General features: G+C 46.2%; 1 protein-coding gene across 2 annotated transcripts in view; it reads right to left on the bottom strand.

Annotated features, from left to right (window-relative positions):
• The window catches only part of LOC106571446 (mitochondrial peptide methionine sulfoxide reductase), a 110,459-nt gene that overhangs the window by 68,116 nt on the left and 15,864 nt on the right, over positions 1–26,479 (bottom strand). Inside the window, exon 2 of one of the 2 annotated variants that reach the window (XM_082961821.1) lies at positions 14,303–14,401. The exons of the other annotated variant lie outside the window; for it this stretch is intronic. Within the exon in view, the coding sequence (XP_082817947.1) occupies positions 14,303–14,401 (99 nt within the window). The remainder of the gene's footprint in view (positions 1–14,302; positions 14,402–26,479) is intronic. 2 annotated transcript variants of the gene reach the window in all.

Here is a 26,479-nt window from a genome sequence, read left to right as displayed (position 1 = left end):
AAGGGCAGTGTGGAGTGCAATAGAGATTGCATCATCTGTGGATCTGTTTGGGCGGTATGCAAATTGGAGTGTGTCTAGGGTTTTTGGGATAATGGTGTTGATGTGAGCCATTACCAACCTTTCAAAGCACTTCATGGCTACGGACGTGAGTGCTACGGGTCTGTAGTCATTTAGGCAGGTTGCCTTTGTGTTCTTGGGCACAGGGACTACGGTGGTCTGCTTGAAACATGTTGGTATTACAGACTCAATCAGGGACATGTTGAAAATGTCAGTGAAGACACCTACCAGTTGGTCAGCACATGCCCGGAGATGTTCGATCGGGTTCATGTCCGGGCCCTGGTTGGGCCACTCAAGGACATTCAGAGACTTGTCCCGAAGCCACTCCTGCATTGTCTTGGCTGTGTGCTTAGGGTCATTGTCCTGATGGAAGGTGAACCTTTGCCCCAGTCGGAGGTCCTGAGTGCTCTGGAGCAGGTTTTCATCAAGGATCTCTCTGTACTTTGCACCGTTCATATTTGCCTGATCCTGACTAGTCTCCCAGTCCCTGCCTGCCTTAAAACATCCCCACAGCATGATGCTGCTACCACCATGCTTCACCGTAAGGATGGTGCCGGGTTTCCTCCAGACGTGATGCTTGGCATTCAGGGAAAAGAGTTTAATCTTGGTTTCATCAGACCAGAGAATCTTGTTTCTCATGGTCTAAGAGTCTTTAGGTGCCTTTTGGCAAACTCCAAGTGGGCTGTCATGTGCCTTTTACTGAGGAGTGGCTTCCATCTGGCCACTCTACCATAAAGGTCTGATTGGTGGAGTGCTGCTGAGATGGTTGTTCTTCAGGAAGGTTCTCCCATCTCCACAGAGGAACTCTAGAGCTCTGTCAGAGTGACCATCGGGTTCTTGGTCAAATCAAATGAAATTGTATTGGTCACATACACATGGTTAGCAGATGTTAATGCGAGTGTAGAGAAATGCGATTGCTTCTAGTTCCAACAGTGCAGTAATATCTAACAAGTAATCTAACAATTACACAACAACTACCTAATACACATAAATATAAAGGGATGTAATAAGAATGTGTACACATAAATATATGGATGAGCGATGACCGAGCGGCATAGACAAGATGCAATAGATGGTATAAAATACAGTATATACATATGAGATGAGTAATGTAAGATATGTAAACATTATTAAAGTGGCATTATTAAAGTCACTAGTTATCCATTTATTAAAGTGGCCAATGATTTCGAGTCTGTATGTAGGCAGCAGCCTCTTTGTGTTAGTGATGGCTGTTTAACAATCTGATGACCTTGAGATAGAAGCTGTTTTTCAGTCTCTCAGTCCCAGCTTTGATACACCTGTACTGAACTCGCATTCTGGATGGTAGAGGGGTAAACAGGCAGAGGCTCGGGTGGTTGTTGTCCTCGATAATATTTTTTACCTTCCTGTGACACTGGGTGCTGTAGCTGTCCTGGAGGGCAGGTAGTTTGCCCCCGGTGGTGCATTGTGCACCCTCTGGAGAGCCTTGCGGTTGTGGGTGGTGCAGTTGCTGTACCAGGCGGTGATACAGCCCGACAGGATGCTCTCAATTGTGCATCTGTAAAAGTTTGTGAGGGTTTTAGTTGACAAGCCACATTTCTTCAGCCTCCTGAGGTTGAAGAGGCGCTACTGCACCTTCTTCACCACACTGTCTGTGTGGGTGAACCATTTCAGTTTGTCCGTGATGTGTACGCCGAGGAACTTAAAACTTTCCACCTTCTCCACTGATGTCCCATCGATGTGGATGGGGGGTGCTCCCTCTGCTGTTTCCTGAAATCCACGATAATCTCCTTTGTTGACGTTGAGTGAGAGGTTATTTTTCTGACACCACACTTCGAGTGCCTCACCTCCTCCCTGTAGGCTGTCTCGTCGCTGGTGGTAATCAAGCCCACTACTGTTGTGTCGTCTGCAGTCATGGGTGAACAGGGAGTACAGGAGGGGGCTGAGCACACACCCTTGTGGGGCCCCGGTATTGAGGATCAGCGAAGTGGAGATGTTTCCTACCTTCACCACCTGAGGGCGGCCTGTCAGGAAGTCCAGGACCCAATTGAACAGGGTGGGGTTGAGACCCAGGGCCTCAAGCTTAATGATGAGCTTGGAGGGAACTATGGTGTTGAATGCTGAGCTGTAGTCAATGAACAGCATTCTTACATAAGTATTCCTCCTGCCCAGATGGGATAGGGCAGTGTGCAGTGTGATGGTGATTGCATCGTCTGTGGACCTATTGGGGTGGTATGCAAATTGAACTGGGTCTAGGGTGTCAGGTAAGGTGGAGGTGATATGATCCTTGACTAGTCTCTCAAAGCACTTCATGATGATAGAAGTGAGTGCTACGGGGCAATAGTCATTTAGTTCAGTTATCTTTGCCTTCTTGGGTACAGGAACAATGGTGGCCATCTTGAAGCATGTGGGGAGAGCAGACTGGGATAGGGAGAGATTGAATATGACACGTTTAAATGTCTTACTCACGTCGGCCACGGAGAAGGAGAGGGGGGGCCCGCAGTCATTGGTAGCGGGCCGCGTCGGTGGCACTGGATTATCCTCAAAGCGGGCAAAGAAGGTGTTTAGCTTGTCTGGAAGCAAGACGTCGGTGTCCGTGACATGGCTGGTTTTCTTTTTGTAGTCTGTAATTGCCTGTAGACCCTGCCACATATGTCTCGTGTCTGAGCCGTTGAATTGCAACTCCACTTTGTCCCTATACCGACATTTCGCTTGTTTGATTGCCTTGCAGAGGGAATAACTACACTGTTTATATTCGGCCATATTCCCACTAATCTTTCCGTGGTTAAATGCGGTGGTTCGCACTTTCAGTTTTGCGCGGATGCCGCCATCTATCCACGGTTTTTGGTTAGGGTAGGTTTTAATAGTCACAGTGGGTACAACATCTCCAATGCACTTCCTTATAAACTCTCTCACCGAATCTGCGTATAAATCGATGTTATTCTCTGAGGCTGCCCGGAACATTCCCAGTCTGCGTGATTAAAACAATCTTGAAGCGTGGATTCCAATTGGTCAGACCAGCATTGAATAGTTCTTGTCATGGGAACATCCTGTTTGAGTTTCTGCCTATAGGACAGTAGGAGAAAAATGGAGTTGTGGTCGGATTTGCCGAAGGGAGGGCGGGGGAGGGCCTTGTATGCATCGCGGAAGTTAGAGTAGCAGTGATCCAGAGTTTTGCCCGCACGAGTGCTACAATCAATATGTTGATACAATTTAGGTAGCCTTGTTCTCAAATTTGTTTGTTAAAATCCCCAGCTACAATAAATGCAGCCTCAGGATATATGGTTTCCAGTTTGCATAGAGTTCAGTGAAGTTCCTTGAGGGCCGCCGTGGTATCGGCTTGTGGTGGATATGGTCACCTCCCTGACCGCGGCCTTCTCCCGCGATTTCTCAGTTTGGCCCGGCAACCAGCTCTAGGAAGAGTCATGGTGGTTCCAAACTTCTTTCATTTAAGAATGATGGAAGCCACTGTGTTCTTGGGGACCTTCAGTGCTGCAGAAATGTTTTGGTACCCTTCCCCAGATCTGTGCCTCGACACAATCCTGTCTCTGAGCTCTACGGAAATTTCCTTCGACCTCATGGCTTTGATTTTGCTCTGACATGCACGGTCAACTGTTGGACCTTCTATAGATAGGTGTGTGGCTTTCCAAACCATGTCCAATCAATTGAATTTACTACAGGTGGACTCCAATGAAGTTGTAGAAACATCTCAAGGATGATCAATGGAAACAGGATGCACCTGAGCTCAATTTCAAGTCTCATAGCAAATGTTCTGAAAACGTATGTAAATAAGGTATTTCTGTTTTTTTAAACATTTCTAAAAACCTTATTTTCGCTTTGTCCTTATGGGGTATTGTGTGTAGATGAGGATTTTTGTATTTATTTAATCCATTTTAGAATCAGGCTGTAACGTAACAACATGTGGAAAAAGTCAAGGAGTCTGAATACTTTCCGAAGGCACTGTACCGCTGAAGGTACATTATCTCTTTTTTATCTTTTTGTACCCCCGGGAACAATACTGTACCCTAAATATTACTATTCTCCATCCCTAACCCCTGACCGATAAACAGAATACAGAAATCCAAAACCCAGGAACAGTGACTAAAGCATCAAAATATTTTATGGACACTGACAGCAATAATATTCTGTATGTGGAAAATAATTAATCTTATAAACATTTCTGGTTGAACTATTGTTCTTTGGTTTCTCTGTGAAGGCACAAAGCTTCTGTACTTTTCAGATCTCAAAGCACTACACTCTCCTACTGCACTGTACTCCACCATCTCAGTGGTCCAATCCAAATTGTAATAATGATGCTGAAGTTCCTGTAATGGCCGTCATTTGTTCGCCCCGAGGACTAGCAGTCCTAGTGTGAAACAGGAGAGGGGGGGGGGGGGGGGGGGGGGGGGGGGTGAAGAAAGAGAGGGGGGAGAGAGAGAGAGAGGGGGGAAAAAACAGACAGAATGAGGAGAGACAAAGAGGAGAGGGTGGTAGAGGAAGAGTGAGGGTTTGAGAGAGAGACAGAGAGCGAGAGAGAAAGAGATTATTTCCCTGGATGGGTTCTCTCCAGAGCCAGCCCAACACTTCCTCAGACAGTAATATCATGCAAAATGGTCCAGCTGTGCTTTCATCTCCTAATTTCATTATAGTGAGCAGGTAGAGATCAGGGATTGCATTATCCTCCCCTGTAATTTAATTCACAGGCAGCCTCTCCACTGCACGGCGCTTGACACATTCTTTGCATCTCCAAAGAAACGTCAGTTCAGAAAAAAAAGAGGAGGAGAGAGGGATCGCTTCCCTTCTGTGCTCCAGACACATCTCTGAGTCTCCTCTAAATGCATATTTTTCTTCCCATAATTCATCTTGAGCAACAAATGCATTATTAGAGAAGCAGAGAGAGAGCGACACTCTCATGGGAAGAGAGAGAGCGTTTTCATGTGCTGCCAATGCTCCAGATTCGCATATTCATATTCATATAGACTGACAGTGTAGAATAACCCTCTGTCAAGGAGATGCAGAAACATCTCTCAAATATGCTATGTTTAGTATTTCATAACCTTGCACTGGGGCGATGTAGGACAACTGGTGAGTTTATGTGCTCTCACCATTATTTTGGACATGATGACAGCTGAATCTGCAGCGAGGAGGGTGATGAAAAATGAATGTCAAAGTGCCAGGCAGGCCGTAACTCACACACACATACACAGACATAGATACATCACACACACACACACACACACACACACACACACACACCACACACACACACACACACACACACACACACACACACACACACACACACACACACACACACACACACACACACACACACACACAAAGGAAATGTCAGAGTGGTGCTAGCGCAGCAGAGTGAGAGTGACTGAGGCAGATCTGGACTTGGTCCTGGCTGTGACCTGAGTGGTTGTGACAAGCCAGCCAGGTGGAACAGGCCAGAGTAGGCTAGGGTAGGGCATGGTAAGGCAGGGTAGGCCAGGGTAAGGCAGGGGAGGGGAGGGTAGTCCAGGGTAAGGCAGGGGAGGGTAGGGTAGGCCAGGGTAAGGCAGGGGAGGGTAGGATGAGGCAGGGGAGGCTAGGGTAAGGCAGGGTAGGCCAAGGTAAGGCAGGGTAGGCTTGGGTAAGGCAGGGTAGGCCAGGGTAAGGCAGGGGAGGGTAGGCTAGGCTAGGGTAAGGCAGGGGGGGGTAGGCTAGGCTAGGGTAAGGCATGGGAGGGTAGAATGAGGCAGGGGAGGCTAGGGTAAGGCAGGGTAGGCCAGGGTAGGGCGGGGTAGGGTAGGGTAAGGCAGGGGAGACTAGGGTAAGGCAGGGGAGGCTAGGGTAAGGCAGGGTAGGGTAGGGTAATGCAGGGTAGGCCAGGGTAAGGCAGGGGAGGGTAGGGTAGGGCAGGGGAGGCTAGGGTAAGGTAAGGCAGGGGAGGGTAGGGTGGGGCAGGGGAGGGTAGGGTTAGGCAGGGGAGAGTAGGGTAAGGCAGGGGAGGGGAGGGTAGGGTAGGCAGGGTAGGGTGGGGTAGACAGGGTAGGGTAGGGTGAGGCAGGGATGAGGGTAGGGTAGGGTAGAGGGGAATAGGATGGAACTCCAGATCCAGACCACAACGTGAGGCAGAGAGGAGGCAGGGGGGGGTAGGCTAGGCTAGGGTAAGGCATGGGAGGGTAGAATGAGGCAGGGGAGGCTAGGGTAAGGCAGGGTAGGCCAGGGTAGGGCGGGGTAGGGTAGGGTAAGGCAGGGGAGACTAGGGTAAGGCAGGGGAGGCTAGGGTAAGGCAGGGTAGGGTAGGGTAAGGCAGGGTAGGCCAGGGTAAGGCAGGGGAGGGTAGGGTAGGGTAGGGAAGGGGAGGGTAGGGTAGGGCAGGGTAGGCCAGGGTAAGGCAGGGGAGGGTAGGGTGGGGCAGGGGAGACCTGGGTAAGGCAGGGGAGGGTATGGTTAGGCAGGGTAGGGTAGGGTTAGGCAGGGTAGGCTACGGTAAGGCAGGGGAGGGTAGGGGTAGGGAGGGTAGGGTAGGCAGGGTAGGCCTGGGTAAGGCAGGGGAGAGTAGGGTAAGGCAGGGGAGGGTAGGGTAGGCAGGGTAGGCCTGGGTAAGGCAGGGGAGGGTAGGGTAGGGCAGGGGAGGGTAGGGTGGGCAGGGTAGGGTGGGGTAGGGTAGGCAGGGGAGGGTAGGGTAAGGCAGGGGAGGGGAGGGTAGGCAGGGTAGGGTTAGGCAGGGGAGGGTAGGGTAAGGCAGGGGAGGGTAGGGTAAGGCAGGGGAGGGTAGGGTAGGGTAAGGCAGGGGAGGGTAGGGTGGGGCAGGGGAGGGTAGGGTTAGGCAGGGGAGAGTAGGGTAAGGCAGGGGAGGGGAGGGTAGGGTAGGCAGGGTAGGGTGGGGTAGACAGGGTAGGGTAGGGTGAGGCAGGGATGAGGGTAGGGTAGGGTAGAGGGGAATAGGATGGAACTCCAGATCCAGACCACAACGTGAGGCAGAGAGGAAGGACAGATATTTGAACATGCCACATACAGTACACAGTATTCAGACGCCTGACTATCTGTCACACTTGGAGGAAGTGAGAAGGGTGTAATTGCAGCCTGCAATTCGGGGCGTTCTTGCATGTGGGCATTTCTGCATCCAGTACAGTAGGTGGCGTTAATGCACATTAACGTTGGATGCCAGCCGCCGATAAACCCCACAGCAGAAGGGGCAGGGGCGACAACGGTAGCCTGCTAGCCGTGCACCGGTACACAGTGTTCTTCGTCCCCGCCTGTCGGGCACTGTTTTCCCATAGTACTGTTAAATACGGCTGGTGTTTGGCAGGTGGCAGTGAAGGACACTGTGTGCTAGCTTAGCCAGCTAGTCCAGTATGCAGCAGGCGGGGACGACACCATCTACTAGCTAGCTAACTAGCATGCTATCTAGCCAGCAGACAGTGTCCCTAACTAGCAAGCTAGCTAACACAAGGTGTCGCCCCAGCCTCCCGCCTGCTATGCTAGTGGGAGGTGGGGATGACATTGTCCTGTCGGACATAGTTTTCTCCGGTACACGGGAGGTGGGAACCTCCGGTACGTGGTCATTCCTGATGCAGGTATGGCCACATGCAGGAATGCCCTGAACTGTGGGCTGCAGTTGCACACTATTAGAGAAAGTAGTAGATTTAAGGGAACGACACACGCATCACTACAATGCATTACAATGGGAATCCTTGTTTGGGTATGAAGAATGGGTAGGACAGGGAAGGGTGTGTGGTGGTAAGGGTGGTTTGAGGAATGGGTTAGGGAAAGATGGAAGGATGGGGGAGTGGAGAGTGTGGCAGGGAAGGAAGCATGGGACATAGACTATTCCTCCTTACTCCTGTTCATGACTGACTCGGGGTCCTGCCTCTCATTCAATATTCATGATAGCCTCCCTCTGGCTGTGCTGATGCTGTACTGGGCTGGATGCTGCTCTCCCTCCCTGCATCTTAATCCACACTGAGCTCCCCTCTCCCTGGGACACTGAGCTAGCTCTTCCCATCTCCCTGGCCTAGTTTAGGCTGCTGCCACTGGGCTGCTCTGAGGGCTGTTTGGAGGGTCAGTGCTAATCGCTGGTTTACATATGTCCCGTCCAGTGGCATCACAGCGCTGCAGCTAACAGGGGAGGAGAGCATTCAGCTGGGCCCTGTCCCAACGGAGTGCAGTCCCTTCTTTCCCTCTCTCCACTCATCGACCAGCTGCCAGGGACAGAACCTGAATTTGAATAACGCCTGCAGTGTGTGTGTGTGTGTGTGTGTGTGTGTGTGTGTGTGTGTGTGTGTGTGTGTGTGTGTGTGTGTGTGTGTGTGTGTGTGTGTGTGTGTGTGTGTGTGTGTGTGTGTGTGTGTGTGTGTGTGACTGGATATGGAACAGGGACAGGGGATGTTATAAAAATTGGTGACATGGAGCAAGAGAGAAAGAACAAGAGAGAGATCCGCATTGGATCAAAAGTAATTATTCACAACAGGAGGCTGCAGAGTTAATTCAACCAATCAGAGCGAAGGTGGGGGATGGGAAGAGAGAGAGAGAGACTGAGGGAGAGGGAGAGAGAGAGGGAAATACGGAGGGAGAGAGAAACCCTGCTTAAAGGAACCACTTCAAAGCTACACTTCTTCTAGCCTTTCGTTACATAGTACACTCCAGAAAGACCATCCTATAAATGAAAACGGTAATGACCATGGGTAAAACACCCTGACCTCTGCATTCAGGATGTTAACAGTGCAGTCATAGCAGGTTAATGAGGAAGTGGTGATTCCACACCAAGAGCTAACTTTATTACACCGATCAGTTCTAAAATGGCTGACATTTCACCATGGCTTTTGTCCGGGACATAATACTAATGTCTTCACTGCTAGCATAAGTCAGGTCAATTGTCTGAGGGGAAGCTCTCTATGCGTCTGCTCTAGGAATATGTAACTGCTTTCCAGTCGCCAACATGCATATGAAGTGACGGAATGTTGACATTATGTACTGACATTGAAAGAAAACACGGGCTGGCACTAAGTGATGCATGTGTGTACGTGCATGTGCATCATATGAGTGTGTACATGCACGCCGCATGTGTGGCTGCATATGCATGTTCGTATGCATGTACAGTACCAGTCAAAAGTTTGGATTCACCTACTCATTCAATGGTTTTTCTATAATTTTACTATTTTGTACATTGTAAAATAATAGTGAAGATGTGAAAACTATGAAATAACACATAATGAATCATGTAGTAATCAAAATAGTGTTAAACAAATCAAAATATATTTTATATTTCAGATTCTTCAAAATAGCCACCCTTTGCCTTGATGACAGCTTTGTACAATCTTGGCATTCTCTAAACCAGCTTCATGCGGTAGTCACCTGGAATGCATTTCAACTAACAGGTGTCCCTTGTTAAAAGTTAATTTGTGGAATTTCTTTCCTTCTTAATGCATTTGAGCCAATCAGATGTGTTGTGACAAGGTAGGGTTGGTATACAGAGGATAGCCCTATTTGGTAAAAGACCAAGGCTGCGGTTCAAACTCATAAAAGACACACCCTCGTCCACTTACCCTCGCCTTATGCACTTGGGGGAATCCCCGTCACCATCTTGGCGGGTGGTCCAAATGATTAGTTAAGCAAGGGAAGTTTGCAACGTAAGCCCCTCAGCCCTCGCTTTTAGAAGAGTTTGCGAGTGTACAATTATGTTCACTTCAGGGCCTGAAACTCCCCATAATTCAATTTGCGATGATTGCACATCCGCTAAGAAAAGTCCACCAAAAATTAAAACCTCAACATCAATATGGAGTCAACATACAAGTGTAAGTAAAAACAAATGTAAATAAGTAGAAATTGTGCTACTAATGCACATGACGGCACAAACACGTCTCGTAAAAGTAATGATGTTTTTGTTTGGTTAGCTTTCGGAAATTGTAGAAATAAAACATTTTTCTTCTTCAGAAGTTCCAGCTAGGCAGGCTAATGTTAGATAGCTAATTCATTTGCTAGCTATCATACAGTAGGCCCAGCGTCGTCCGGGTTAGGGAAGGGTTTGGCTGGCAGGGATGTCCTTGTCCCATCGCGCACTAGCGACTCCTGTGGCGGGCCAGGCGCAGTGCACGCTGACATGGTCGCCAGGTGTACGGTGTTTCCTCCAACACATTGGTGCGGTTGGCTTCCGGGTTAAGTGGGAATTGTGTCAAGATGCAGTTTGGCTTGGTTGGGTTGTGTTTCGGAGGAGATCAGCTTTAATAGTGCAGATAGATTTAATTTAGATACATTTCAGATATATGCAGAAATAGATACATTTCCAATCCCCTATATATTTTTGGGGTAAATATATATATTTATATACATACACACACACCAACATATACAGTATACACACACCAACATATACAGTATACACACATACATACATACATGCATACATACATACATACATACATACATACATACATACATACATACATACATACATACATACATACATACATACATACATACATACATACATACATACATACATACATAAACTCAGCAAAAAAAGAAACGTCCTCTCACTGTCAACTGTGTTAATTTTCAGCAAACTTACATAAATATTTGTATGAACATAACAAGATTCAACAACTGAGACATAAACTGAACAAGTTCCAAAGACATGTGACTAACAGAAATTGAATAATGTGTCACTGAACAAAGGGGGGGTCAAAATCTAAAGTAATAGTCAGTATTTGGTGTGGACACCAGCTGCATTAAGTACTGCAGTGCATCTCCTCCTCAGGGACTGCACCAGATTTGCCAGTTCTTGCTGTGAGATGTTACCCCACTCTTCCACCAAGGCACCTGCAGGTTCCCGGACATTTCTGGGGAAAATGGCCCTAGCCCTCATCCTCCGATCCAACAGGTCCCAGGCGTGCTCAATGGGTTTGAGATCCGGGCTCTTCGCTGGCCATGGCAGAACACTGACATTCCTGTCTTGCAGGAAATCACGCACAGAACGAGCAGTATGGCTGGTGGCATTGTCATGCTGGAGGGTCATATCAGCATGAGCCTGCAGGAAGGGTACCACATAAGGGAGGAGGATGTCTTCCCTGTAACGCACAGCGTTGAGATTGCTTGCAATGACAAGCTCAGTCCGATGATGCTGTGACACACCGCCCCAGACCATGACGGACCCTCCACCTCCAAATCGATCCCGCTCCAGAGTACAGGCCTTGGTATAACGCTCATTCCTTCAACGATAAACGCGAATCCGACCATCACCCCTGGTGAGACAAAACCGCGACTCGTCAGTGAAGAGCACTTTTTGCCAGTCCTGTCTGGTCCAGTGACGGTGGGTTTGTGCCCATAGGCAACGTTGTTGCCGGTGATGTCTGGTGAGGACCTGCCTTACAACAGGCCTACAAGCCCTCAGTCCAGCCTCTCTCAGCCTTTTGCGGACAGTCTGAGCACTGATGGAGGGATTGTGCGTTCCTGGTGTAACTCGGGCAGTTGTTGTTGCCATCCTGTACCTGTCCCGCAGGTGTGATGTTCGGATGCACCGATACTATGCAGGTGTTGTTACATGTCGTCTGCCACTGCGAGGACGATCAGCTGTCCGTCCTGTCTCCCTGTAGCGCTGTCTTAGGCGTCTCACAGTACGGGCATTGCAATTTATTGCCCTGGCCACATCTGCAGTCCTCATGCCTCCTTGCAGCATGCCTAAGGCACATTCACGCAGATGAGCAGGGACCCTGGACATCTTTCTTTTGGTGTTTTTCAGAGTCAGTAGAAAGGCCTCTTTAGTTTTCATAACTGTGACCTTAATTGCCTACCATCTGTAAGCTGTTAGTGTCTTAACGACCGTTCCACAGGTACATGTTCATTAATTGTTTATGGTTCATGGAAACAGTGTTTAAACCCTTTATAATGAAGATATTTGGATTTTTATGAATTATCTTTGAAAGACAGGGTCCTGAAAAAGGGACGTTTCCTTTTTTGCTGAGTTTATATACATAAAATGGCACCAGAGCAGAAGGCAGACATTTTATGTGCCCCAAACAGATTGTTTTTTTGTTTGTTTATAACTTATTTTTTTACTAATTTTGTATATAATGTTGCTACTACCTTCTCTTATGACTAGAGGTCGACCGATTAATCGGAATGGCCAATTAATTAGGGCCGATATCAAGTTTTCATAACAATCGGAAATCAGTATTTTTGGACGCCGATTTGGCCAATTTAAATTTACACCTTTATTTTCATAACAATCGGAAATCTGTATTTTTGGACGCCGATTTGGCCAATTTAAATGTACACCTTTATTTAACTAGGCAAGTCAGTTAAGAACACATTCTTATTTTCAATGACGGCCTAGGAACAGTGGGTTAACTGCCTTGTTCAGGGGCAGAACGACAGATTTTTACCTTGTCAGCTCGGGGATTCAATCTTGCAACCTTACGGTTAACTAGTCCAATGCTCTAACCACCTGCTTTACTTTGCACTCCACGAGGAGCCTGCCTGTTACGCAAATGCAGTAAGAAGCCAAGGTAAGTTACTAGCTAGCATTAAACTTATCTTATAAAAAACAATCAATCAATCATAATCACTAGTTAACTACACATGGTTGATGATATTACTAGTTTATCTAGCCTGTCCCGCGTTGCATATAATCGCTTAGGTACACGTTGCTCCAACGTGTACCTAACCATAAACATCAATGCCTTTCTTAAATTCAATACACAAGTATATATTTTTAAACCTGCATATTTAGTTAATATTGCCTGCTAACATTCATTTCTTTTAACTAGGGAAAATGTGTCACTTCTCTTGCAACAGAGTCAGGGTATATGCAGCAGTTTGGGCCGCCTGGCTCGTTGCGAACTGTGAAGACTATTTCTTCCTAACAAAGACTGCCGACTTCGCCAAACGGGGGATGATTTAACAAAAGCGCATTTGCAAAAAAAAGCACAATTGTTGCACGACTGTACCTAACCATAAACATCAATGCCTTTCTTAAAATCAATACACAGAAGTATATATTTTTAAACCTGCATATTTAGCTAAAAGAAATCCAGGTTAGCAGGCAACATTAACCAGGTGAAATTGTGTCACTTCTCTTGCGTTCATTGCACGCAGAGTCAGGGTATATGCAACAGTTTGGGCCGCCTGGCTCGTTGCAAACTAATTTGCAAGAATTTTACGTAATTATGAGAAAACATTGAAGGTTGTGCAATGTAACAGGAATATTTAGACTTAGGGATGCCACCCGTTAGATAAAATACGGAACGGTTCCGTATTTCACTGAAAGGAAAAACGTTTTGTTTTCGAGACGATAGTTTCCGGATTCGACCATATTAATGACCTAAGGCTCGTATTTCTGTGTGTTTATTATATTATAATTAAGTCTATGATTTGATAGAGCAGTCTGACTGACCGGTGGTAGGCAGCAGCAGGATCGTAAGCATTCATTCAAACAGCACTTTAGTGCGTTTTGCCAGCAGCTCTTCGCTGTGCTTCAAGCATTGCGTTGTTTATGACTTCAAGCCTATCAACTCCCAAGATTAGGCTGGTGTTACCGATGTGAAATGGCTAGCTAGTTAGTGGGGTGCGCGCTAATAGCGTTTCAAACGTCACTCGCTCTGAGACTTGGAGTAGTTGTTCCCCTTGCTCTGCATGGGTAACGCTGCTTCGAGGGTGGCTGTTGTCGATGTGATCCTGGTTCGAGCCCAGGTAGGAGCGAGGAGAGGGACGGAAGCTATTCTGTTACACTGGCAATACTATAGTGCCTATAAGAACATCCAATAGTCAAAGGTATATGACATACAAATCGTATAGAGAGAAATAGTCCTATAATTCCCATAATAACTACAACCTAAAACTTCTTACCTGGGAATATTGAAGACTCATGTTAAGAGGAACCACCAGCTTTCATATGTTCTCATGTTCTGAGCAAGGAACTTAAACGTTAGCTTTCTTACATGGCACATATTGCACTTTTACTTTATTCTCCAACACTTTGTTTTGCATTATTTAAACCAAATTGAACATGTTTCATTATTTATTTGAGGCTAAATTGATTTTATTGATGTATTATATTAAGTTAAAATAAGTGTTCATTCAGTATTGTTGTAATTGTCATTATTACAAATAAATTAAAATAAAAAAATATATATTTTTTAAATCGGCCTATTAATCGGTATCGGCGGTTTTGGTCCTCCAATAATCGGTATTGGTATCGGCATTGAAAAATGATAATCGGTCGACCTCTACTTATGACCAAAAATAACTTATCGACATCAGGACTGCGATTACTCACCACGGACTATCATGAATCCTTTTTCTTCTTTCACGACTCTGACGAGCCCGAGGCGGAGGATATACGGCTTCCTCGGGAACAGTCCCCGACCCCCGTGATCTGCGTGAAGAGGAGGCGGAGAAAGAGAGGCCGGAGAGCAGGCTGCCTTCTAAGAATTCGGAGGCGATCGAATAAACCCCCACTTCTCTCAATTCTGCTAGCAAACATGCAATCTTTGGACAATAAAATCAATGAGTTACGGGGAAGATGAAAATACTAACGGGACATTAAAAACTGTAATATCTTATGATTCACAGAGTCATGGCTGAATGACGACAATATCAACATACACCTGGCTGGTTATACGATGTACCGGCAGGATAGAACAGCGGCGTCTGGTAAGACAAGGGGCGGTGGACTATTTATTTTTGTAAATAACAGCTGGAGCACTATATCTAAGGAAGTCTTGAGCTATTGCTCGCCTGAGGTTAAATATATCATGATAAGCTGTAGACCACACTATCTACAGAGAGAGTTCTTATCTGTATTCTTCGTAGCTGTTTACCTAACACCTCAGTCAGAGACTGGCACTAAGATAGCATTGAATGAGCTGTATTCCACCATAAGCAAACAAGAAAACGCTCACCCAGAGGCAGTGCTCCTAGTAGCTGGGGACTTTAATGCAGGGAAACTTAAATCAGTTTTACCAAATTTCTATCAGCATGTTAAATGTGCAACCAGAGGGAAAAGAACTCTGGAGCAACTATACTCCACACACAGAGACCCATACAAAGCACTCCCTCACCCTCCATTTGGCAAATCTGACCAAAATTACATCCTCCTGATTCCTGCTTACAAGCAAAAATGAAAGCAGGAAGCACCAGTGACTAGATCAATAAAAAAGTAGTCAGATGAAGCAGATGCTAAGCTACCGGACTGTTTTGCTAGCACAGACTGGAATATGTTTCGGGATTCCTCCAATGGCATTGAGGAGTACACCACATCTGTCATTGTCTTCATCAACAAGTGCATCAATGATGTTGTCTACATTGTGACAGTACGTACATACCCCAACCAGAAGCCATCGATTACAGGCAGCATCCGCACTGAGCTAAAGGCTAGAGCTGCCACTTTCAAGGAGCGGGACTCTAACCCGGAAGCTTATAAGAAATCCCGCTATGCCCTCCGACGAACCATCAAACAGGCAAAGCGTCAATACAGGACCAAGATCGAGTCGTACTACACCGGCTCTGACGCTCATCGGATGTGGCAGGACTTGCAAACCATTACAGACTACAAAGGGAAGCACAGCCGAGAGCTGCCCTGTGACACAAGCCTACCAGACGAGCTAAACTACTTCTATGCTCGCTTCGAGGCAAATAACACTGAAACATGCATGAGCGCAGCAGCTGTACCGGAAGACTGTGTGATCACGCTCTCCGCAGCTGATGTGAGTAAGACCTTTAGACAGGTCAACATTCAGGCCTAAGGGCCAGACAGATTACCAGGACGTGTACTGCAAGCATACGCTGACCAACTAGCAAGTGTCTTCACTGACATTTTCAACCTCTCCCTGTCATAGTCTGTAATATCAACATGTTTTAAGCAGACCACCATAGTGCCTGTGCCCAAGAACACTAAGGTAACCTGCCTAAATGACTACCGACCCGTAGCACTCACGTCTGTAGCCATGAAGTGCTTTGAAAGCCTGGTCATGGCTCGCATCAACACCATCATCCCAGAAACCCTAGACCCACTCCAATTTGCATACCGCCCCAACAGATCCACAGATGATGCAATCTCTATTGCACTCCACACTGCCCTTTCCCAGCTGGACAAAAGGAACACCTATGTGAGAATGCTATTCATTGACTACAGCTCAGCATTCAACACCATAGTGCCCTCAAAGCTCATCAATAAGCTAAGGACTCTGAGACTAAACACCTCCCTCTGCAACTGGATCCTGGACTTCCTGACGGGCCGCCCCAGATGGTAAGGGTAGGTAACAACACATTCGCCATTCTGATCCTCAACACAGGGGCCCCTCAGGGGTGCGTGCTCAGCCCTCTCCTGTTCTCCCTGTTCAGTCATGACTGCACAGCCAGGCATGACTCCAACACCATAATTCAATTTGCCGATGACACAATGGTGGTAGGCCTGATCACCGACAACAACGAGAGAGCCTATAGGGAGGAGTTCAGAGACCTGGCCGTGTGGTGCCAGGACAACAACCTCTCCCTCAACGTGATCAAGACAAAGGAGATGATTGTGGACTACAGGAAAAAGAGGACCGAACACGCCCCCATTCTCATCGACGGGGCTGCAGTGGAGCAGGTTGAGAGCTTCAAGTTCCTTGTTCCAACAAACTAACATGGTCCAAGCACACCAAGACAGTCGTGAAGCAGGCACGACAAAACCTATTGCCCCTCAGGAGACTGAAAAGATTTGGAATGGGTCCTCAGATCCTCAAAATGTTCTACAGCTGCACCATCGAGAGCATCCTGACTGGTTGCATCACTGCCTGGTATGGCAACTGCTCGGCCTCTGATCGCAAGGCACTTGGTTGTATTTTTGAGTAGAGCAGACATGTCCATGTATTTGTGTTAGCTGCATGTGTGACATAACTCCACCAGTCCTATTTCTGATATAATTTACAATTTATTTAAAAAAAATGTAATATATATAATTTTTATATTGGTCAAGGTTTTTTATCAATTAGTATATTTGAGTTTAACCACAATATTAGTTGTATTATTTGTTCTGTCTGTTCTGGTGGATTAAACTGAAATTGCAACCAACTTTCTATGGCTTGATTAAAAAATTATGATATTTTGGAGATTATTTTGTTCTCAAATTACCAAAAGTGAGCGGTTGTAATCTGAATAAAGGGAAAAGGCCATTCTTGAACATGGGGTGAGACATTCATACTAATTTGCTAGAGAACCAGTTCAGATTTAAGTATAACTTTTGTATGACTGATGCCTTTAGTGAGACGTCTAATGCTTTAATATTTAATAATTTCTGCCCTTCGATTTCATATTCATTATATTAATTGGCCCTTTTAATTTTGTCTTGCTTGTCATTCCAAATAAAATTGAATATTTTTTGCTCATATAATTTAAAAAAAAATGTTGCTAGGTGTAAGCAAAACCATAAGCAAATAGGTAAACTGTGATATGACTAAAAAGAGTTAATCAGGGTGATTTTTCCACAAATAGACAGGTATTTTCCTTTCCATGGTAGCAAGATCTTATCTATTTTTGCTAACTTTCTATAAAAATGTATTGGAGTGAGATTGAAACGAAAACATATGCTTAAAGTACTTAATGTCCTCTTTCAAAATATAGTTTGGTGAATCATGGGTGATTCCAACATTTGTAACACGTTTCAGGAAAAAAACATTTCTATGTTGAAGATTAAAAAAATCATTTGGTGCATTTTTCCCCATATTCCATCCAGTTCGCTTTATTTTTATAATACACTGCTCAAAAAAATAAAGGGAACACTTAAACAACACAATGGAACTCCAAATCAATCACATTTCTGTGAAATCAAACTGTCCACTTAGGAAGCAACACTGATTGACAATAAATTTCACATGCTGTTGTGCAAATGGAATAGACAACAGGTGGAAATTATAGGCAATTAGCAAGACACCCCCAATAAAGGAGTGGTTCTACAGGTGGTAACCACAGACCACTTCTCAGTTCCTATGCTTCCTGGCTGACGTTTTGGTCACTTTTGAATGCTGGCAGTGCTTTCACTCTAGTGGTAGCATGAGACGGAGTCTACAACCCACACAAGTGGCTCAGGTAGTACAGCTCATCCAGGATGGCACTGCCAGAGAGAAGCATTGCCAGAGCCCTGCAAAATGACCTCCAGCAGGCCACAAATGTGCATGTGTCTGCTCAAACGGTCAGAAACAGACTCCATGAGGGTGGTATGAGGGCCCGACGTCCACAGGTGGGGGTTGTGCTTACAGCCCAACACCGTGCAGGATGTTTGGCATTTGCCAGAGAACACCAAGATTGGCAAATTCGCCACTGGCGCCGTGTGCTCTTCACAGATGAAAGCAAGTTCACACTGAGCACGTGACAGACGTGACAGAGTCTGGAGACGCCGTGGAGAACGTTCTGCTGCCTGCAACATCTTCCAGGATGACCGGTTTGGCGGTGGGTCAGTCATAGTGTGGGGTGGCATTTCTTTGGGGGGCCGCACAGCCCTCCATGTGCTCGCCAGAGGTAGCCTGACTGCCATTAGGTTCCCGAGATGAGATCCTCAGACCCCTTGTGAGACCATATGCTGGTGCAGTTGGCCCTGGGTTCCTCCTAATGCAAGACAATGCTAGACCTCATGTGACTGGAGTGTGTCAGCAGTTCCTGCAAGAGGAAGGCATTGATGCTATGGACTGGCCCGCCCGTTCCCCAGACCTGAATCCAATTGAGCACATCTGGGACATCATGTCTCGCTCTATCCACCAACGCCACGTTGCACCACAGACTGTCCAGGAGTTGGCGGATGCTTTAGTCCAGGTCTGGGAGGAGATCCCTCAGGAGACCATCCGCCACCTCATCAGGAGCATGCCCAGGCGTTGTAGGGAGGTCATACAGGCACGTGGAGGCCACACATACTACTGAGCCTCATTTTGACTTGTTTTAAGGACATTACATCAAAGTTGGATCAGCCTGTAGTGTGGTTTTCCACTTTAATTTTGAGTGTGACTCCAAATCCAGACCTCCATGGGTTGATAAATTGGATTTCCATTGATTATTTTTGTGTGATTTTGTTGTCAGCACATTCAACTATGTAAAGAAGAAGCTAGCTAGCTAACGAAGAACAACAAAGAATATCTAGTTAACAGAAGAAAAGAAAGAGAAAATCAGGACAGAAGAAAAAGGATATCAAAGTGAAACAGTTCTCTAAAGACACAGGAGACAATAATACAAGAAACAACACTTCTGTAGCTTGTCAACTATGTGTCTGTCTATCCCTGTTCTCTCCTCTCTGCACAGGCCATACAAACGCTTCACACCGTGTGGCCGCTGCCACTCTAACCTGGTGGTCCCAGCGCGCACGACCCACGTGGAGTTCCAGGTCTCCGGCAGCCTCTGGAACTGCCGGTCTGCAGCCAACAAGGCTGAGTTCATCTCAGCCTATGCTACCCTCCAGTCCCTAGACTTCCTGGCGCTGACGGAAACATGGATTACCACAGATAACACTGCTACTCCTACTGCTCTCTCTTCGTCTGCCCACGTGTTCTCGCATACCCCTAGAGCATCGAGCCAGCGGGGTGGTGGCACTGGAATCCTCATCTCTCCCAAGTGGACATTCTCTCTTTCTCCCCTGACCCATCTGTCTATCTCCTCATTTGAATTCCATGCTGTCACAGTTACCAGCCCTTTCAAGCTTAACATCCTTATCATTTATCGCCCTCCAGGTTCCCTTGGAGAGTTCATCAATGAGCTTGACGCCTTGATAACCTCTCTAGGCTAGGCGGGACGAATTCGTCCCACCTACGTAACAGCCACTGCTATCCTGTGGCGCGATTTTCAAAACCTTAAAAATCCTATTACTTCAATTTCTCAAACATATGACTATTTTACAGCCATTTAAAGACAAGACTCTCGTTAATCTAACCACACTGTCCGATTTCAAAAAGGCTTTACAACGAAAGCAAAACATTAGATTATGTCAGCAGAGTACCAAGCCAGAAATAATCAGACACCCATTTTTCAAGCCAGCATATAATGTCACCAAAACCCAGAAGACAGCTAAATGCAGCACTCACCTTTGATGATCTTCATCAGATGACAACCCTAGGACATTATGTTATACAATACATGCATGTTTTGTTCAATCAAGTTCATATTTATATCAAAAACCAGCTTTTTACATTAGCATGTGACGTTCAGAACTAGCATACCCCCCGCAAACTTCCGGGGAATTCGCTAACATTTTACTAAATTACTCACGATAAACGTTCACAAAAAGCATAACAATTATTTTAAGAATTATAGATACAGACCTCCTCTATGCACTCGATATGTCCGATTTTAAAATAGCTTTTTGGTGAAAGCACATTTTGCAATATTCTAAGTACATAGCCCAGGCATCACGGGCTCGCTATTTAGACACCCGGCAAGTTTAGCACTCACCAATCATATTTACTATTATAAAAGTTTCATTACCTTTTGTTGTCTTCGTCAGAATACACACCCAGGACTGCTACTTCAATAACAAATGTTGGTTTGGTCCAAAATAATCCATCGTTATATCCGAATAGCGGCGTTTTGTTCGTGCGTTCCAGACACTATCCGAAATAGTAAAGAAGTGTCATGCGCATGGCGCAATTCGTGACAATAAAATTCTAAGTATTCCATTACCGTACTTCGAAGCATGTCAACCGCTGTTTAAAATAAATTTTTACGACATTTTTCTCGTAGAAAAGCGATAATATTCCGACAGGGAATCTCCTTTTCGGCAAACAGAGGAAAAAATCCCAAAGGCGGGGGCGGTCGGGGTCACGCGCATAAGCCAGTGTCTCTTGATCGGCCACTTGAGAAAGGCGATAATGTGTTTCAGCCTGGGGCTGGAATGACGACATTCTGTTTTTTCCCGGGCTCTGAGAGCCTATGGAAGACGTGGGAAGTGTCACGTTAGAGCAGAGATCCTTAGTAAATGATAGAGATGGAAAAGAAGTTCAACAAATGGTCAGACAGGCCACTTCCTGTAAAGGAATCTCTCAGGTTTTGACCTGCCATTTGAGTTCTGTTATACTCACAGACACCATTCAAACAGTTTTAGAAAATTTAGGGTGTTTTCTATCCATATGTAATAAGTATATGCATATTCTAGTTACTGGGTAGGAGTGGTAACCAGATTAAATCGGGTATGTTTTTTATCCAGCCGTGTCAATTCTGCCCCCTAGCCCTAACAGGATAAGTTCCTTTCCTGAGGATGGCTCACCTCTCACAGTTCTGGGTGACTTTAACCTCCCCACGTCTACCTTTGTCTCATTCCTCTCTGCCTCCTTCTTTCCACTCCTCTCCTCTTTTGACCTCACCCTCTCACCTTCCCCCTCTACTCACAAAGCAGGCAATACGCTTGACCTCATCTTTACTAGATGCTGTTCTTCCACTAATCTCATTGCAACTCCCCTCCAAATCTCCGACCACTACCTTGTATCCTTTTCCCTCTTGCTCTCATCCAACACTTCTCACTCTGCCCCTACTCGGATGGTATTGCGCCGTCCCAACCTTCGCTCTCTCTCTCCCGCTACTCTCTCCTCTTCCATCCTATCATCTCTTCCCTCTGCTCAAACCTTCTCCAACCTATCTCCTGATTCTGCCTCCTCAACCCTCCTCTCCTCCCTTTCTGCATCCTTTGATTTTCTCTGTCCCCTATCCTCCAGGCCGGCTCGGTCCTCCCCTCCTGCTCCGTGGCTCGACGACTCACTACGAGCTCACAGAACAAGGCTCCGGGCAGCCGAGCGGAAATGGAGGAAAACTCGCCTCCCTGCGGACCTGGCATCCTTTTACTCACTCCTCTCTACATTCTCCTCTTCTGTCTCTGCTGCTAAAGCCACTTTCTACCACTCTAAATTCCAAGCATCTGCCTCTAACCCTAGGAAGCTCTTTGCTACCTTCTCCTCCCTCCTGAATCCTCCTCCCCCTCCCCCCCCCCCTCCTCCCTCTCTGCGGATGACTTCGTCAACCATTTTGAAAAGAAGGTTGACGATATCCGATCCTCGTTTGCTAAGTCAAAACGACACCGCTGGTCCTGCTCACACTGCCCTACCCTGTGCTTTGACCTCTTTCTCCCCTCTCTCTCCAGATGAAATCTCGCGTCTTGTGACGGCTGGCCGCCCAACAACCTGCCCACTTGACCCTATCCCCTCCTCTCTTCTCCAGACCATTTCCGGAGACCTTCTCCCCTTCCTCACCTCGCTCATCAACTCATCCTTGACCGCTGGCTACGTCCCTTCCGTCTTCAAGAGAGCGAGAGTTGCACCCCTTCTGAAAAAACCTACACTCGATCCCTCCGATGTCAACAACTACAGACCAGTATCCCTTCTTTCTTTTCTCTCCAAAACTCTTGAACGTGCCGTCCTTGGCCAGCTCTCCTGCTATCTCTCTCAGAATGACCTTCTTGATCCTAATCAGTCAGGTTTCAAGACTGGGCATTCAACTGAGACTGCTCTTCTCTGTGTCACGGAGGCTCTCCGCACTGCTAAAGCTAACTCTCTCTCCTCTGCTCTCATCCTTCTAGACCTATCTGCTGCCTTTGATACTGTGAACCATCAGATCCTCCTCTCCACCCTCTCCGAGTTGGGCATCTCCGGCGCGGCCCACGCTTGGATTGCGTCCTACCTGACAGGTCGCTCCTACCAGGTGGCGTGGCGAGAATCTGTCTCCGCACCATGCGCTCTCACCACTGGTGTCCCCCAGGGCTCTGTTCTAGGCCCTCTCCTATTCTCGCTATACACCAAGTCACTTGGCTCTGTCATATCCTCACATGGTCTCTCCTATCATTGCTATGCAGACAACACACAATTAATCTTCTCCTTTCCCCCTTCTGATAACCAGGCGGCGAATCGCATCTCTGCATGTCTGTCAGACATATCAGTGTGGATGACGGATCACCAGCTCAAGCTGAACCTCGGCAAGACGGAGCTGCTCTTCCTCCCGGGGAAGGACTGCCCGTTCCATGATCTCGCCATCACGGTTGACAACTCCCTTGTGTCCTCCTCCCAGAGTGCTAAGAACCTTGGCGTGATCCTGGACAACACCCTGTCGTTCTCCACTAACATCAAGGCGGTGACCCGATCCTGTAGGTTCATGCTCTACAACATTCGCAGAGTACGACCCTGCCTCACACAGGAAGCGGCGCAGGTCCTAATCCAGGCACTTGTCATCTCCCGTCTGGATTACTGCAACTCGCTGTTGGCTGGGCTCCCTGCCTGTGCCATTAAACCCCTACAACTCATCCAGAACGCCGCAGCCCGTCTGGTGTTCAACCTTCCCAAGTTCTCTCACGTCACCCCGCTCCTCCGCTCTCTCCACTGGCTTCCAGTTGAAGCTCGCATCCGCTACAAGACCATGGTGATTGCCTACGGAGCTGTGAAGGGAACGGCACCTCCATACCTTCAGGCTCTGATCAGGCCCTACACCCAAATAAGGGCACTGCGTTCATCCACCACTGGCCTGCTGGCCCCCCTACCTCTGAGGAAGCACAGTTCCCGCTCAGCCCAGTCAAAACTGTTCGCTGCTCTGGCACCCCAATGGTGGAACAAGCTCCCTCACGACGCCAGGACAGCGGAGTCAATCACCACCTTCCGGAGACACCTGAAACCCCACCTCTTTAAGGAATACCTAGGATAGGATAAAGTAATCCTTCTAACCCCCCCCCTTAAAAGATTTAGATGCACTATTGTAAAGTGGTTGTTCCACTGGATATCATAAGGTGAATGCACCATTTTGTAAGTCGCTCTGGATAAGAGCGTCTGCTAAATGACTTAAATGTAATGTAATGTAAAGAAAAAAGTATTTCATAAGATTATTTCTTTCATTCAGATCTAGGATGTGTTGTTTAAGTGTTCCCTTTATTTTTTTGAGCAGTATATATTACACTGGATCTTTCTTGAATAAGTTCCTCCATTTCTTTCCCCTCTAACTTATCCTGTGCCTCTATGGTACAGTTTTTATTGCTATCTATCTGTACTATTAGTCCTTCCATTTCCTTTGTTAATATGGACTCTTTTTACCTAAATTGCTTTTGTTTTAGAGATGAGTAGTGAATTGCATGGCCTCTAAAGGCACATTTAAAAGTGTCCCTTACAATAAGGGGATCTGCTGTACATATGTTATGTCTGAAAAAGCCAGTTAAAATTATTCTGTCCTAGTTAAAAACAAGTTACCATCCAATAGACTTTGATTACATTTCCAATATCCTCGCCCAGGTGGAAATTCTGGAAGAGTAATATATATGCCAACTATGTAATGGTCCGACCGCATTCTGTCCCCTATCAACACATTTTAAACTTTTGGTGCCAGAGAGAATGACATAAGAAAGTAATCAAGATGACTAACTTGATTGAGCCTCCGCCATGTATATCTCACTAGGTCAGGATATTTAAGCCTCCACCATGTATATCTCACTAGGTCAGAATATTAAAGCCTCCACCATGAATATCTCACTAGGTCAGGATATTTAAGCCTCCACCATGTATATCTCACTAGGTCAGGATATTTAAGCCTCCACCATGTATATCTCACTAGGTCAGGATATTTAAGCCTCCACCATGTATATCTCACTAGGTCAGGATATTTAAGCCTCCACCATGTATATCTCACTAGGTCAGGATATTTAAGCCTCCACCATGTATATCTCACTAGGTCAGGATATTTAAGCCTCCACCATGTATATCTCACTAGGTCAGGATATTTAAGCCTCCACCATGTATATCTCACTAGGTCAGGGTATTTAAGCCTCCGTATATACACTACTTCCAATATATCCATGACATTTGGGATTTCCTGAAGTGCCTGAGGGCGATAGTTTGTAGTGTGATTTCCTTTAAGGTCCATAGAGGTACTTAAAAGCGTATTATAATCTTCCACCATAATAATAGAGTCTTGTGTTTTCAAATGTTCAAAGAAGCGTGGATCATCATTATTTGGACCTTATAGGTTAATGAGCCATATCTGTTTATGGCCCAATAAACATATTTAAAATCATCCATCTACCATGAGGATGTGTTTGGACAATGTGCACATTTGGATCAAAATGACTGTTAATTAATATCACCACACCTTTTGAATTTCTTTGCCCATGGGAGAAGTATAGTTGGCCCCCCTAGTCCTTTTTCCACACAACTTCATCTAAAATTGTTGAATGAGTTTCCTGTAAACAATAGATATTGTATTCCTTCTCTTTTAGCCAGGTAAATACTGATGGTCTTTTCTTATTATCTGCTAAGCCATTACAATTATAGCTGGCTATACTTATTTCACCATTTAACATAATGAGATACAAGTTTCAAATCTATTTATCATAATATATGTTTGTAAACTCACCATTAAAAAGTACCATAGTGATTGAGTGTCCATATCCATGATATTTGCATTGCTACTAAGTAAACCTCCAATTGTTCCCCACTATTCCACCCGCTGAACCTCCTCCCCATCCCAAGTTTGGTTGTCATCCCAGTGACCGGCAGACCACCCCTGTTCCCCTGGATCCCAGGGCCCCCGAGAGACCGGGACCTATCCTTCGAAAAGAACACACAGTGCCACCCACAGAACAGAAGCAGATCAGCCGCCAAAAGCATTTCCATCGCCCACACGTTGATTTGTATTATATATAGCTATTAAAAAAAAATATATATCTTAATTTCCATAATTAACAATTAATATTTGTAATAATGTAGGTAGTTCATGCAAAGGATTGTTACCTCTTACCAGGAATGCCATTACAAAAATTACATTTTGGCAAGAAATTATTATTTCAGCAAACAATTATTGTGATTCATCCTGTACTGTCCCTAACATCTTTACTCCCTGGCAACAGTTGTGGGACACACACACACACACACACACACACACACACACACACACACACACACACACACACACACACACACACACACACACACACACACACACACACACACCACACACACACACACACACGCACACACAACCCCTTTCCCCCACAAACAACCATAAGCTCAGATGCTCAACAGTTGTTACATCCCGGAGCCCAACTCAAGAAAGGACCTGCTTTTATGAATTCATATACAGTTGCAGCTGTATGAGAATGCCTGCAAAAACTGGCAAAAAGTGGGAGATTTGATGAACCATTGTCAAGTCCTAGGTGATGGAGATCAGATATACCCCCTTCCCCTGAAACACCCACACGCTGGTCCCCCATTGCGACCATATTCCCAAGCATCTCTGTGCAGTCAGACCTTTGATTTATTTGTGCCACCAGGGCCACAATAATATGCCCCCTCTCTGAATGTCCGAGTGTGACCCCCTCCCCATGGGTTACTGCAGCTAGTGTTGCCAGCACTGCCACTTGAAAAAGAAAAGGAGAGCCGCACACTCTAGGAGCTCAGATGCAATAATTGAATAACCTAATATCCAACGTTTCGACAGACAAGCTGTCTTCATCAGGGTATAATGACGCCACTGCCTG

The sequence above is a fragment of the Salmo salar genome, chromosome 15 (genome assembly GCF_965601325.2).
Source record: "Salmo salar chromosome 15, fSalSal1, whole genome shotgun sequence".
In the NCBI taxonomy this organism is placed as follows: domain Eukaryota; kingdom Metazoa; phylum Chordata; class Actinopteri; order Salmoniformes; family Salmonidae; genus Salmo; species Salmo salar.
This window is presented reverse-complemented; position numbering and strand designations above follow the sequence as displayed.